The 14,463-nt window shown below is 45.5% G+C and overlaps 1 protein-coding gene and 1 long non-coding RNA gene across 2 annotated transcripts in view; one reads left to right on the top strand and one right to left on the bottom strand.

The window, feature by feature from the left end:
• Nucleotides 1–7,453, bottom strand: part of LOC107392744 (B-cell lymphoma/leukemia 11A) — a 41,401-nt gene extending 33,948 nt beyond the window's left edge. Inside the window, exons 1-2 of the mRNA XM_015970700.3 lie at nt 7,054–7,453; nt 4,149–4,535 (exon numbers count right to left, since the gene is read on the bottom strand). Of these exons, the coding sequence (XP_015826186.3) occupies nt 4,149–4,535; nt 7,054–7,108 (442 nt within the window). The 5' untranslated portion in view covers nt 7,109–7,453. The remainder of the gene's footprint in view (nt 1–4,148; nt 4,536–7,053) is intronic.
• LOC139070271 (uncharacterized) lies at nt 5,060–7,063 on the top strand. The gene is made up of 3 exons (XR_011520811.1): nt 5,060–5,187; nt 5,300–5,361; nt 6,604–7,063. It is a non-coding gene; the product is annotated as an uncharacterized lncRNA (long non-coding RNA).
• Nucleotides 7,454–14,463: the final 7,010 nt, after the last annotated feature.

Genomic DNA, 14,463 nt, shown 5'->3' with positions numbered 1-14,463 from the left:
CAGCTCGTGCGACGTGGCCGTGGACAAACAAGGTTGTTTCTGCCGCGTAGCCTGGTTTGACAGCAGGTAAAGGGGGTAGGACGGGGCAGGGTGTCCAACCGGCTTGCAGCCAAGTCCTCGAGCGCGAGCTCCAGAGTAGAAGTTAGAGGCCTTTAAGAGGTGCAGACACGCTCATGTAGCCAAAACTTTCAGTTTCCAGTTCCCCAAGGCGAACCACTGGAGCGATGCGCGGAGAGGAGCTCGAGGGGGAGGCGGGGGGTGGGGGTGGGGGGGTTGGGGGGCTAAAATAAGGATCATATGTTTCTGACAGATCTCATCAACTCACAACACATCATGGAGCCTCCCCCACAGCTCCGACACACACAGGTTCAGGAGGGAGCTACACACACGCCGTGTGTGTTTATGAGCGGGCATTGTGTGTGTGTGTGTGTGTGCGTGTGCGTGTGCGTGTGCGTGTGTGTGTGTGTGTGTGTGTGTGTGTGTGTGTGTGTGTGTGTGTTTCTAAGAGACTGGTGTTTGTGCGACCCCGTGTTTGTGTGCATACTTCAACTAGTCTCCACCTGAATGGCCCGAGGCTGTGGTGCCGGGCTTGTTAGAAGACAAACAGAGACGCAGAAAGCTGAAGCCAGGAGCCCCGAGGACACACACACGCACACGCACACACACACGCTCTCCACCACTACCCATAAAGTACACACTGCTGCTGTCACTCACAAACATGTAGCTGCCACCTCACGAGTCCAGCAGACTGATACTCTGACTGTCCCGAGCCGTCTTCCAGGCCCAGCACCGCGTGCCAAGTAGGGCCTGGCACGGTCCAGAGAGAGGTGTCCTCGGGCCGGGCCTGCCAAGTCAGAGCCTCTTTCATGTTCAGCCTGCATGCCCAGAGTAGTAAAGCGGTAACACACCGGATTTTTTCCTATTACACACACACACACACACACACACACACACACGACGCTGTAAAGTGGTCAAAACCACACACGTACACACACATATGCATCAACACCACATCCGCGTTCAGCATGTAAACAGCCGTCGGAGGCAGTCCTAACATTTAATCCAACAACAAAGGCTGACAAACCTCCTCCGACTACACTCGAGGGTTTGTTCGGCTCTGGAATACAACAAGAAAACGGCGTCGGTCACGTATTCATCCAAAATGTCTGCCAGCGAGCACGGCGGCCTCTGTCGGAGTTATGTTGACTTATCAGCTGGTTTTTAATGCATCTACGGCTTCACAGCATCGATCAGGGATCACCAGAACAACAGTACCACACAGTGTGCGTGCGTGTGTGTGTGTGTGTGTGTGTGTGTGTGTGTGTGTGTGTGTGTGTGTGGCTGGCGGAGAAAGGGGGTGGAGGAAAGTGGCACAGTGCCAGCAGAGAGCCTGCTAAACACCTTTGTCTCCACTTCCAGGAGGAGAGAGCGGGACAGCAGGCTGCAGCAGGAAAACACACCAGAAGGAGAGAGGTGTTAAAAGAAATATTGCTCAGCTGTTAGGATGTTTTCCTCCTCGTGGGGAGGAAAAATACAGGGGGGGGAAGAGGGGGGGCTGCCATAATTGACTCGGTATTGATTCAGAGTCCAAGTAACAATGCAGGCGGTGCGCTGGAGAGAAGCAAAGCGTGAGATGGTGGTCGATTGGCACAGCTACAGCGGCCTCATTAGCACACGTGGCTACGCTGGCGAGAGGCGCCAACGCTGCCGTGGATAAGTAGAGAACCAGAACGGTGTGGTTCCACGTTAAGCAATCCAGGATGGGTAGATTACGGTGCACGGGGCAGAGCAGGCCCGTATGCTCGGGACTCATCATCTCACATCTCAACAAAGAAAAGCTCCAGTAAACGATCGAGCTGTGAGCCGTGTTAGTTGATTTAAAATAAGAATTTGTTTTCGCTCCGGCTTTATCCCTTGGTGTCGATATCGTGGGTTAAGAAAACATCGTCTGCTTTCTTTCTGGGCCATCCATAATCTGCAGACAAGCTCCGACGTCCCCATGCATATCTTAAATTGTTTATCATGCAAATGACGGCGCGCAGGCTGCTCGGCCCTCTGCTAACGGCCCACAGCTCCAGACAGCAGACCCCGACCCCAGCTGCAGTCGTCAGACTCCCAGACGGCCTCAGCTGTCCCTTAGACAGAGACCCAAAGGCACGGCTCCCGTCAGAGCTCCGGGTCCATTACAGAACCCCCAACCCATACCGAGAACCTCAGCTTTATAAGCTGCTGTTCGTATGGAAACCCATCTGTGTCAAATGATAGTTCAGGAGGTGGGTGGGGAGCGAGGGCTGCAGCAGATAACACACTCCCCAGGAATGGGCTGGGAATGAGGCGAGTGGGGGGGGGGGGGGGGGGGGCAGTGTGTATTGAGATGCCTCAGCTCGGTGTCAGACTCTGACTGAGCAGGGTAAGAGAACATGGCAGCTAGCATATGGAGAACGGGGTGGCTCGCTGGCACTGCCAGTTTGGATCCATCAATCTGGGATGCAGAAAACCGAGGTGGAGGTGGAGGGGGCCGGGCTCGTCTGCATATGTGACTGATGCGGAGCCCCATCAGCACAGAGGCGGCGTTTTTCTGCTCAACACCCAAAATGGAAAAATTATGAAATGCTACCAGGTTTGTTAGTTTGCTGATCTGCAAACGCAGAATCAGACCAGGCGCCTGAGCGTTCGCCGCTGAGCCGATCCCGACCGTTCCAGTGGAAAAATAACGCCGACCTGCTGTTGTCACGGGAACTCTGCTGCACGACGATCTAAAGGAGCAAAGACGTGCATGTTTGAACAGCTGACAGGGCCGAGAGGCGCGTGTGTGTCGGGGGCTGCCTAACCAACATGAGACCACATCAGCAGCTAACGCGCTACAGCACAGCGAGTGATGGAGCACTTCTCGTGTGTTTAGCCTGGATTGGCTTCAAGTGAAATCACAACTGCCCAGACAATCAGCACACTGGCACTCGCGCTTAGTGCCTTTAAAGAGCAAGTCACCCCCAAATAAACTTTTTTTTTGCTGATAAACTAAATAAACGAGTGTCTAACCGTGCTGCAGACACGTGTCGTCAATAATTTGGCACTTCAGTGCATCTTAGTTAAAATTTAAATATTCTGCCTAAAACTGGCAGTGTTGCGCCGTTGTCAGGTAAAAACTCTGCACTGTATTTGAATTTAAATCTGCCACTGCTATTGGCTAAGAGGTATGCTATGATGTAAACTGGTACATTATGATGTCACAATGCTGTCGTGAGCCTGTGTGTGTGTGTATTTGTTAGCAGCTCCGCCTTCTCGGTGTGCCAGGCAACAGCATTTGTTGCATTTTTCAAACATGAAGTGAGAGTGGAGTTAGACTCTGGCAGGGGGTGACTTGCTCTTTAAGGAACGGAACAAACATTCAAACGTGCTGGTCAGAGCCAGCCCTCCTCCCTCCCGCTCTACAAATCAGAACACACGGGACGCTGCATGTTTCACAGCCACTCGTGTTGTCGCTGCAGCTTCGTTTGGCTCCCGTGGACGACCGGCAAACCGGCGAGATGCCTTAGGAAGTCCTTCATCACTCAAATCAGCAAAACACCCACAATTAGTGGCTGCAGAGTTCCTCAAATAAACACTTCTTCACTGACAGATAATTACATTCTTCTCTATCGCTTTTTATTTTAGAATCAGAGCGAGTCTTTGCAGGCGCATATTTGAGGGCAGAGAGATAAAGCATGACAGAGTAACGAGCCAGAAAGGGCCGGGGACACGTCTCCGAGCACCACATCAGAGGTCCACGCAGCGCCGGAGCACATCTGTGAGGCAGGACCAACTCATCTCCCTGTGTGTGTGTGTGTGTGTGTGTGTGTGTGTGTGTGTGTGTGTGTGTGTGTGTGTGTGTGTGTGTGTGTGTGTGTGTATTCATTGTCTCCACATGTTTCCCCGTTCTCACAATCGTTTTCAGGATGGCTGGTCTTCATTTAGGTTCATGACTCAGCTGGGAAACCTCACGGTTCCCAAGCGCAGCCGCGGGTATTTTACACCCTGTTTATGCAGATTTTATACATCCAAATTACCAGAAGCAGAGGCAAGCACATCTCAGGGAGCATTTGTTTCCTCCTGGAATAAACTCTACCTGAACCCTAGAAAAGGTTTTCCCTCGCTGCTCGTCCGTTTACCTGTAGCGTTCTCCTGCTTGGGGATTATTCCTTGCAAAGGTGCAGATAAACAATCCTCATCCAGCAACGATATCTGGACCGCCACCTCCACGGGGTGGCGCGCCCTCCGCGGGTGCTGGGTTCGAGAGTGCGATGAGGATGTGGAGAGGGGTGAGGCGAGCGGGGAGGATGGCGGCCTGTCCAGAGGTTTGTCCCCGCAGAGGGTGCCGTGGCACTGTCTCCGTTTGTGTTCGATGAACAGCAGGATGTCGGCCAGGGGGAAGCGGGTGTGGCACTGGCCGCAGGTGAGCAGGTCCTGGTCCCCTTTCAGGAGGTCGCCCTGAGCCAAGCCCAGCCTGGGGGAGTCCTGAGAGTCTCTTTCTGCTAGAACACCTGAGAGCGGCTCAGCTGGAGGGGCGCACAAGAGAAGAGAAATCAGTTGTCATTTAAAGGTTTTATTAGTGTCTGAGTCTCAAGCTGCAACAATCCTTACACGTTTTACAGGAATAGGGTCAGTTTTAAACCGTGCATGTGACATTTTCACGAGGGGGGGAGGTGAAAAGAGCTTCGATGAGGACTGACATGCTCAGCTCGCAGGCAGCAGTCAAACGATTAAGTTGCTTGACCCTCTTTTATTGTGCTGCCAATCTCGCTTTTTTAATGAACCTAACACCTCTGAGAATCAAAAAATAGATTCTAATTTGAGTTCAAGATGATTGGACCCCATTTCGTTAAAAGTGCTGGGATCTTTGTGAACCAAGGTGAGACATGGAGGGGCTGGATGTGGAGTAGGTCCCTGAAGTGCCGCAGAGAGGAGAGAGGGAGCGGTTTACAGGGAAGGAATCTTAGCCGCGTGGTAAACGACATCGGGCGCCCCGACTGAGACGTCGAGATAAGATGTGAAGAATTCTCGCCGCCGGTTCAGCCTTTAATTCTGTACGGGGTCAGACGAGACGGTGGTGAGATAGGGCCTGGTACTCGTGTGTTCAGCTGCATTAAAGATGAAGGAATGCGCCCGATTTCACCGCAGCTTATCTTAACCGGCTTAGGCCGCAGACAGGTGAGGCGGGGAAGGAGGAAACGTTCTCGTCAAACCAAATCATCTCATTCTGATGCCAAGCCAGACGGCTCTGAATAACTTTAGAAACATGATTCTTTTCTCACTGGGCCAGAATATGAAGAAGAAGAAGAAGAAGAAGAAGAAGAAAGTATCATTTCTATAGCTTCTCTCAAGGTAAAAATCACGAGGCGCTTCACAAAAACAAAAATTGTAAAAATATTTTAAAAAGAATTTAGAAAATGTTTAAAAATATATTTAAAATGAGCAAAAATAGACAATTGTGATTAAAAATGTTAAGAAAGAGAGATAAAGTGAACAGGAAAGAGGGAAATCAGTGGATCTGAGGAAGGTGGAATAGGTGGGGAGAGCAGAATAAAGAGAGTGGTGAAGACGGTCATACAAAAGCCAGCTTGAACAAGTGAGTCTTCAGCTGCTTTCTGAAGGAGGTTAGGAAGGAGTTTCCCACCGGGCTCCTGCAGCACGTCGGTTTCATCATCAGGAAAATCATTCAGCCTCCTTTTGTTTGCCATTTTAGACCAACAGCAGTCCCTTTATTAACACCGGATCAATAACGCCACTCTGAAAAGGCCAAAGGGACGGATTTAATGCACGTTTTTCTGCAAAACACAGTTTCAAACACTGTCTGTTTTATAGAAAACCGTGTCAGTTATCTCCAGGATGAGCCTGAAAGTCCTACAGATGCAAACTGTTCCCATCTACTCCGATTTTTTTTTAGCTTATCTTTGGAACAATTTGACCTCAATGCTGTTTGGATTTCTTCAATGTCTAGTTTTGTTTTTCTCTCCTGAAAAAAGGACCAAACATTAAAAATGCAATTCCTTATTTCTGCTAAAACGACCCTTTGCACACGCTTGGTTAAGCAGAACAGGGATGAAGTGGATCAAGTTCAGGTTGGTGAGGGGGGCCATAGGACCACAATCATGGCACGCCCCCCACTGGCCACACTCCCCACAGCTGTCCGAGGAATCATGAGCAGGAAATCTTCAGCAGCATGCAGGAACACATCTACACCAACAAAAGCCCAAATGGTCAGAATAACCTTCAAAACGCAGTTTTGGTTTTCTTCTATCACGTTCTGGCGACGAAACGAAAACATGAGCGTTAGAAGATGTTTCCACGTGCGAACGGGGAGCCCTGGTGAGGCAGTTTGGGGCTTCCTGGTCTCGTTTGTTACCCCCTTCATTAAGGATCTCCACAGTGCGTAAAAGCTCCAATCTAGAGCCAGCCTGCGTTTTGTTCCACGTGCGTAAAACGAGATTTCTGACGTTTGCTGCCCCCTCCAAACAGGTTCATGCGCGGATCTTTATGGAAATGCACCAAAGACACTGAAGGCTAACGTTAAATGAGGATTTTGTTGTAAAATATCAAATTTCATTTCTTTTTTTTCCTTTCCAGGTGCCGCACGCCGCGCCCCTGCGCTTCCAGGAGGGAGTAGACACAACTTCTGTGTCCAAACAGCCGCACATTTGTGCGGAAATGTTCAGTAAGGACGGGATTTAAAAGCCCTGGAAGTTGGAAGTGAATGACCGCAGCGGTGAGTCCGCGCTGCCTTCATTCAACCAAAGGTCTCCGCTCACGAAGCGCGTGCGTGCCCTTTAAAAGAAACCTTGAGCGAGTCGCTCACTAACTCCAGTCAAAGCTTTCTGTCACGTTGTTTTCAAACTTCCACCGGAAGATTCAGCTGAGAACAACCTGCGTTTTTTAGGTTTTCGCACCGGACAGCCGCGTCCTCGTCCGCGCATTCCCCAGGGAAGTCACCCCCCCACCCCCCCGAACAGGAAAATAAGCATAAACAAACAAAGAAGTGGACCTCCGAGAGGTAAAAAGCCGTTTGTTCCCACTTACGCGAAAACTCCCGTTTGCTCAAGTGCTGGGGTTTGCCCTGCTTGCGGCGAGACATGGTCGGTTAGTGGCGGCTCCTCAGCTGGGTTCACATCGGGAAATCCGTTCCTAAAAGGTAGACTCCAAATGGAATATCTTCATTCACGCGTCTGTCATCCAGACAGGAGGAAATGAAGGCGAGATCATACAGAGCGTGATGCGTAACGCGCGACGGGCTGTGCGGCGCTCTTCATGACTTCTGCGCAAAGAGAGAGTGATGGGGGACGGTGAAGCCCCCTTAGCTGCAAGTTCAACTGCGGACGTGACGTTCCTTCGAACTTGAACGTCAGGCGCTGGACGGACCGAGACACAGAAAACATGGGCAGGGCGAAGCAGGCCAGTGGGAGGGGGGCAAGCCTTAATAAAAGCCAATGGACACTCATTATGGACTACCTATGGACGGGAGGAAAGAAGAGACACCCTGAAGACACCAATGGACGAAGGGGATCAAGGGGGGCTGGGCTTCGGGAGTAGGAGTAGCGAGAACGCAGCGCGCAGAGCGCGCAGGGGAGGATCACCTAGATCTGGCTGGATGAATATTCAGCGCGTATGAAAATGTGGATTTGGGTTTTATCAGCATGAGAAATGTTGGTTTCATTCATACAACTGAATGAAAGTGTTTGGAAAAGTTTTTATTTCATTTTAGGTACGTTTGGATTTTAGTGTGAAGAAGATTGCTCATCAAGTCATGTTCTCAAGATTATTTATTTATTTATTTATTTATTTATTTATTTATTTATTTATTTATTTATTCATATAGCACTTAATCATACAATGATCATGATGTGATTTCATCGTTTATATTTGTATCAATTATCTCTAAAATTATCGGTATGGCAATAATCTCCACACACGGCAAATACTTTCAAATTAAAACCAATTTTACACACCAAAAACATTTGCCCTTTCACAATAAAAGATCTAACCAGGTAGAGGCTCTTTGTTGTTATTTTTTATTTGCTGCCCAGCTTTACGGGCCAGGTTTACTGTATTTGTATTTATTATTAACCCTTATTTAACCAGGGGAATCCTGTGAGATCGAGTCGAGTCTCTTTGGCGAAGCTGCCCTGAGGCCAGGCCTTTTTTAGAATACCAGCAGATGAGAGAAAACGATTAAAACTTCGGTCTGAGGTCTTTGTTTTTAACATTTGTTTTCATCACAGCTGTTTGATATTAAAGTATGTGCTGCTCCACATCTCCACGTCTCTATTATAGAGTCTCCGTGAAGTTTCTTCTCTTTAGCCTAAAAAGCATCATTTAGACTACGTGAGCGTCTGGCCCAGCTTCCTAACCCAATGAGTCTATTTAAGATGTTTTAACTTGAAAAAGTGGGACAAGCCGCGTTAATGAGAGCTGAGTTAAGACAAGGGTGTGCTACAGAACCAACATAAAACACCCGGATTGGTCAGCTGGGCCGTAACACCTGAGATCTTATTCTAGTAGGTGTTGGAAGAAAAATAACCTCGTTGTGTTATCTGACTTGATTTCTGATGTTCTAAACAAATCTGATATCTTTGTTCAATTTGATGTGAATGAAATCTTGTGAAGTTTAACCCTTCCCCTGTCCTATCAGGTGACCCCAGGACAGGAGCGGTTTAGTGTTGATGGTGTGACCCTTGGCAAGGGTGAAGAGGTGAATAAAATTAAAAAAAATAACACCCGGGGCCCATCTGACCCAATTAACAATGCGGGAGGGTTAAACCTGATAATAAACGGATTTCAACAGCTTTATTCCGGTTTCACTCTTCATCCCAGCTCGGCGCGTTAGCGCCATCTAGTGGTCATGTGTCATATCTGTTTAACTGGAAAATTAAAGTTAAAAATCCCCAACATGTAGAATTATAAACCTGAATAAAAACGTTAACAGCTCTATTGTCTCAAACCTGGACGGAGACGTTCGTCTGAAGTCCATTTTATACTTAGTTTGTGTTTTTATGTTTCTTTTATAATTTTTGTTCTAAATGTTTTTATCAACAAGTTGTTATCGTCTCAATTAAAACGTCTTAAATTTATGTTATAGAAATTGAGCTTAACTATGACTATAACGAATTTCTTCCTTAGTGTAAGTGTGAGGTTGGAAAAAACTGAACAAAGATAGAAGTGTTTTATTATTAATTAGGTTATTAATAGTTAAACCTAATGATTTAGGGTTGCTCATCCCAAAGTCACCCAAATATCATGATGGGTCTGTTTAACACATCTCTTTTGTCAGCGGGCAGCGCCCTTTTTTAAATTTCTTCAGGGATTTTCTAGCTATTGCTATTATTAGAGATGTAAGACAACACCTTAACAGATCATCTACAGACGACCACGTCATCCTTCTTGATTATCACTAAGTCATGGGTGTGTCCAAATCCAGGCTGCACCCTTCAAGGAAGCGGTCTACCTGGTCGACATAGGCTGGGTTCTTCGTCGACCAGGTAGACCGGAAACAAGCAGCTGTGAACTTGGACGGTCTGGCCTTTATTTATTCCCAGCTCCACCTCGGCGAAGACCCTTTCATCTAGCAATCATGACAACCCTGAACCAGCTGCAGAGAATGGAGATAGAACGTTTGTCTAGAGTTTTCATTTCTTGGAGGAGTCACAGCAGTTGTACTTCAGATAAAATCTCTGTTAAATTACTTTAAAAGCCCTGAATCTAAACTTTTTAATGGAGCAATATGTAAGAATTTTACAATGAAATGATCACAGACCCGTCTACTGTCTCGGTCATGTTGGAGGGAAGGTTTTACTGAAACAGATTTGATTCTTAGCCGGCTGGTTGTCAGTTTTTCTCCTTTAAAACGACAAAGTAGACGTTTCCACTGTGAGTTTGTGAGGTTGATGAGTCTGCGCTGAGCTAAAGCTACTGTGCATTTGTCATTCGACTCCATCAGGCAAGAGATTCAGAGCTGTTTAAAGAACTGAAGCCAGTAAACAGGAGCGACCCAGAAGTTAGTTCCTGCACCCCTCAGACACCACGCCATCTTTTTGTTTCACTTTAATATTAGGTTAAGCAGACTAGAGGCTAACATTTAGCTAACAATGCTAATGGTTCATTAGAGTCAGTTCTAAAAATATCTCAAGCTAATCTTTCAATCACCAACAACTCAATTACGGTGAAGTATGTGTGTGAAGTGAGTGAATCATGGGTTGTTTCTCAATATGCTGCTTGTCAGAACTTGTGTACTCACGTCGTTGTGAGACACCATGTTGACTGATTAGTGTTTGTTGTTAGCCTTAAAGGCAACCTGCTGGCTTGATCATCAACTGTAAGTTGCTTGAACAAAAGCGTCTGCTAAATAAAAAACATAAAATTCTTTAGCGATGGTTCCAGTTCTAAGTATGCATAATGGCAAGTTCGCTCAAAGCTCCTGGATGTCTTTTCGCTCCAACCAGTGTATCAACGACGCATCAACACATCCTTCTGTGGACTCGGGACAGCAAAGTTTCCCATAATGCATTGCGTCACAAACCGTTAAACTCCGAACGTTAAAGGAGAGAGCTTACAACTGTAATGTTTTATATTAGAAATGTGAATAGAATAACATAAAGTTGTCTGTTATTGTAAATAATTGTGTGTAAACTGTAAATTTGGCTGTGTGTGTTTGAGTTTTACTCTTCACAATCCTTCAAAATGCTAATTAGCTAACCCACTATCAAAATAAAAGCACCGTAGCTCTGTTCTGATGAAAAATAGTTTTTTTTATTCATTAAAGAGCGGGAAATGCTAGTTTTGATCATAAGTAGGCCAAATATAATACAAATAATATGTTTTTGTTGTTATTTTGTTATTTAAGGAACAAACTAGACTTTTATTTTAATGTCAGGCCGTTTTTTTTTTGTTTGTTTGTTTGTTTTTTCTGTAGCGGGAAGCAGCGCAGGTTGCCAGAACACAGCGGAGTACGGTTCTGTTCCAAATGTTCCTTGTCCTCCCATACTTCGTAGAACAGACTGTCTGGAGTCCTTGCCAAGAATGTACTTGTCTAGTACACAAGAACGTACTTGTCTAGTATACACAAGGACGTACTTGTCTAGTATACACAAGAACTTACTTGTCTAGTATACACAAGAACTTACTTGTCTAGTATACACAAGAACGTACTTGTCTAGTACACAAGAACGTACTTGTCTAGTACACAAGAACGTACTTGTCTAGTACACAAGAATGTACTTGTCTAGTATACACAAGGACGTACTTGTCTAGTACACAAGAACTTACTTGTCTAGCACACACAAGAACATACTTGTCTAGTACACAAGAACATACTTGTCTAGTACACAAGAACGTACTTGTCTATTACACAAGAACGTACTTGTCTAGTACACAAGAACGTACTTGTCTAGTATACAAGGACGTACTTGTCTAGTACACAAGAATGTACTTGTCTAGTATACATAAGAACGTACTTGTCTAGTACACAAGGACGTACTTGTCTAGTACACAAGAACATAATTGTCTAGTATACACAAGAACGTACTTGTCTAGTACACAAGAACGTACTGGTCTAGTACGCAAGAATGTACTTGTCTAGTATACACAAGAACATACTTGTCTAGTACACAAGGACATACTTGTCTAGTACACACAAGAACGAACTTGACTTGTACACAAGGACATACTTGTCTAGTACACAAGAACGTACTTGTCTAGTACACAAGGACATACTTGTCTAGTATACATAAGAACGTACTTGTCTAGTACACAAGGACGTACTTGTCTAGTACACAAGAACATAATTGTCTAGTATACACAAGAACGTACTTGTCTAGTACACAAGAACGTACTGGTCTAGTACGCAAGAATGTACTTGTCTAGTATACACAAGAACATACTTGTCTAGTACACAAGGACATACTTGTCTAGTAAACACAAGAACGAACTTGTCTTGTACACAAGGACATACTTGTCTAGTACACAAGAACGTTCTTGTCTAGTACACAAGAACGTACTAGCGTACTTGAGTATTGAGGAACAGCCATGGTGTATTACCTTCTCTAATGAGTCATTCAGAACTATAACAACAAGCTCACAGCCAGAAAGCATGGAACCACTTCCCGTGATGCTTGAGGCATATTACTGTAATAAGTGCAGTAAGTGCTCCCTACCGTAAAAGGGCTGCTAGCACCAGATATGACTATGTACTCTATTTGCTGTGTGTGACTCATCTTTGCCTGTCAGCCTGTCTTCGGGTACTGATTTCTATTATTTATTTATTTATTTATTTATTTATTTTTATAGAGAACCTCATTACCTCCCACCATAGTGTGGAGCTATTCTTCCTGAGGTCTCTTCCAATTTCATTACAAATATTTTACAAAACACCCCCATCCCCATTACCACACACACACACCCAACAACAACAAACTCCAGGAGCTCATTATAATCATACCAGCTCAATTGCCATAATGATATACCAGTAAGTTACCACACACTTCAGCGTTCATGAGAAATCTAAATAAGTAAATACGGAGAGCATCCTCTATCCGGGAACAGCCGGAAACTCACGGAACAGCAGTGAGTGAGTGATATTTTTGCGTGGAAAAATGGACTGCAGTAACCTAATTACACCACAAGATGTCATTCTAACTTTGTTCTTACATACCTCACCTTTAAGCATTTCAGACTGTAATTTCATTTTCCAAGCCAAGTGTCATGAGTTTGTATCCATTTTCAATGAGAAGATAATAAACATCAGATTCATTCAGTCCTCCACACCAACACTACCGGACCACAGCAACAGTCTGGCTAGAACACAGCGTTCAGTGTGATCAGCTGATGACCTAACCCTAACCCTAAAACCCTGGAGAACATAGTAAAGACCTGAAACTCATCCACCTGCTGTCTGCACATGCTGCCAACTAACTCCTTTGAAAATGTTTTTGCTGCTTGAAAACTGAGGTAATGAAAATGGTTAACTGTTCCTTCATGTCAGGGGTTTTTCCTAAATCACTGAAAACTGCTGCTGTAACACCTCTTCTAAAGAAAAAAAAAGTAGATCCCTCAGTGATGAATACCTACAGACCAATCTCTAATCTTCCTTTCATGGGAAATAATTAAAACAGCTGTTATGATCCAGCTGAACGACCTGCTATAGCTTCCAGCAGGCTTTAGACAACACCACAGCACGGAGACTGCACTGAAGAAGCTTTTAAATTATATTTGTCTAAATGCAGGTAAAACATCTGTCCTGATGATGCTCCATCTCACTGCAGCTTTTCATACTGAGGACCACAACATCCTTCCTGATAGGCTCTTAACCTGGATGGGACCTTCAGGCACAGTCCATAGTTGGTTCAGATCTTATATTAAAGACAGGAGTTATGTTGTTTCTTTTGGGGTTCACAAATCAAAGCAGATCACCATTACATGTGGGGTTCCCCAAGGCTCAATTCTTGGACCACTGCTTTTTACTCTCTTCATGCTCCCCCTGCTCAGGTCATACACAATAACAACATTGCATATCAAATGTCGCTTCCACATTTGGCCCTGTCCAGTGTGGTCCAGACGGCTTTGTTCCAGGTCCCTCACCAGTAGGGTTTGATCACACACACTTCTCAGGAACATTTAGTCTCTGAGCATGTGGGCGGGGCAAATGACGTGCAAAGTTCGCCATGACTACCTTAAATTAAACAAATGCGGCCGTGAGAAGTGTTGCTGACTCTGATGTTACAGCTGTGTGTGTGTGTGTGTGTGTGTGTGTGTGTGTGTGTGTGTGTGTGTGTGTGTGTGTGTGTGCGTGCGTGTGCGTGCGTGCTCTGTCCAACATCCTCATGGACGGCTGCTTATACTGAGCCAGGATCCTCTGGTCGTTTCTTCCTGTTAAAAGGGAGTTTTCCTCTCCACTGTCGCTGCATGCTTGCTTAGTATGAGGATTGCTGTAAAGACTCTGACACTAGTCAGTGACTCAACGCAACCTGCTGGGTTTCTTATATGGAAAACTTGTTGCTGATTGGCTAAATGACCTGACCTGTACTGTTTACTGTGTGAAGATCCTTGAGACGATGACGGCGCTGTTTAAAAAACTTAAATTGAAAAAAGACATTTTAGCATAAACTCAAACAGAAGTGAGGTGAAAAGCTCTCAGTGTGCCAGACGGGTCTAACACGTCCTCCACTTCAGCACATTCAACAGCATCTCTCATCAGCCGATCCATTCACTCAAATTTGAATGTGCTGAATGTTAATGCATCATCTTCAGGATTAAAAATAATCCCTTGTTTAACGTGATGAAAATTATGAGAAGCTTTGATGTGTTTTTGCGTTTTATTGCATTGATCCACATTTATTAAACGTATTACACCCTGGTGGGGTTCCATTTATCCATGAATCATCGCTCTCATCCATAAAATGACCCACTCACGGTTTGCCGTCAGACTCCTTTAATATTACA

Source organism: Nothobranchius furzeri, chromosome 6 (genome assembly GCF_043380555.1).
Source record: "Nothobranchius furzeri strain GRZ-AD chromosome 6, NfurGRZ-RIMD1, whole genome shotgun sequence".
NCBI lineage: Eukaryota > Metazoa > Chordata > Actinopteri > Cyprinodontiformes > Nothobranchiidae > Nothobranchius > Nothobranchius furzeri.
Note: the sequence above shows the minus strand (reverse complement) of the source record. Positions and strands in the feature narration are given on the sequence as shown.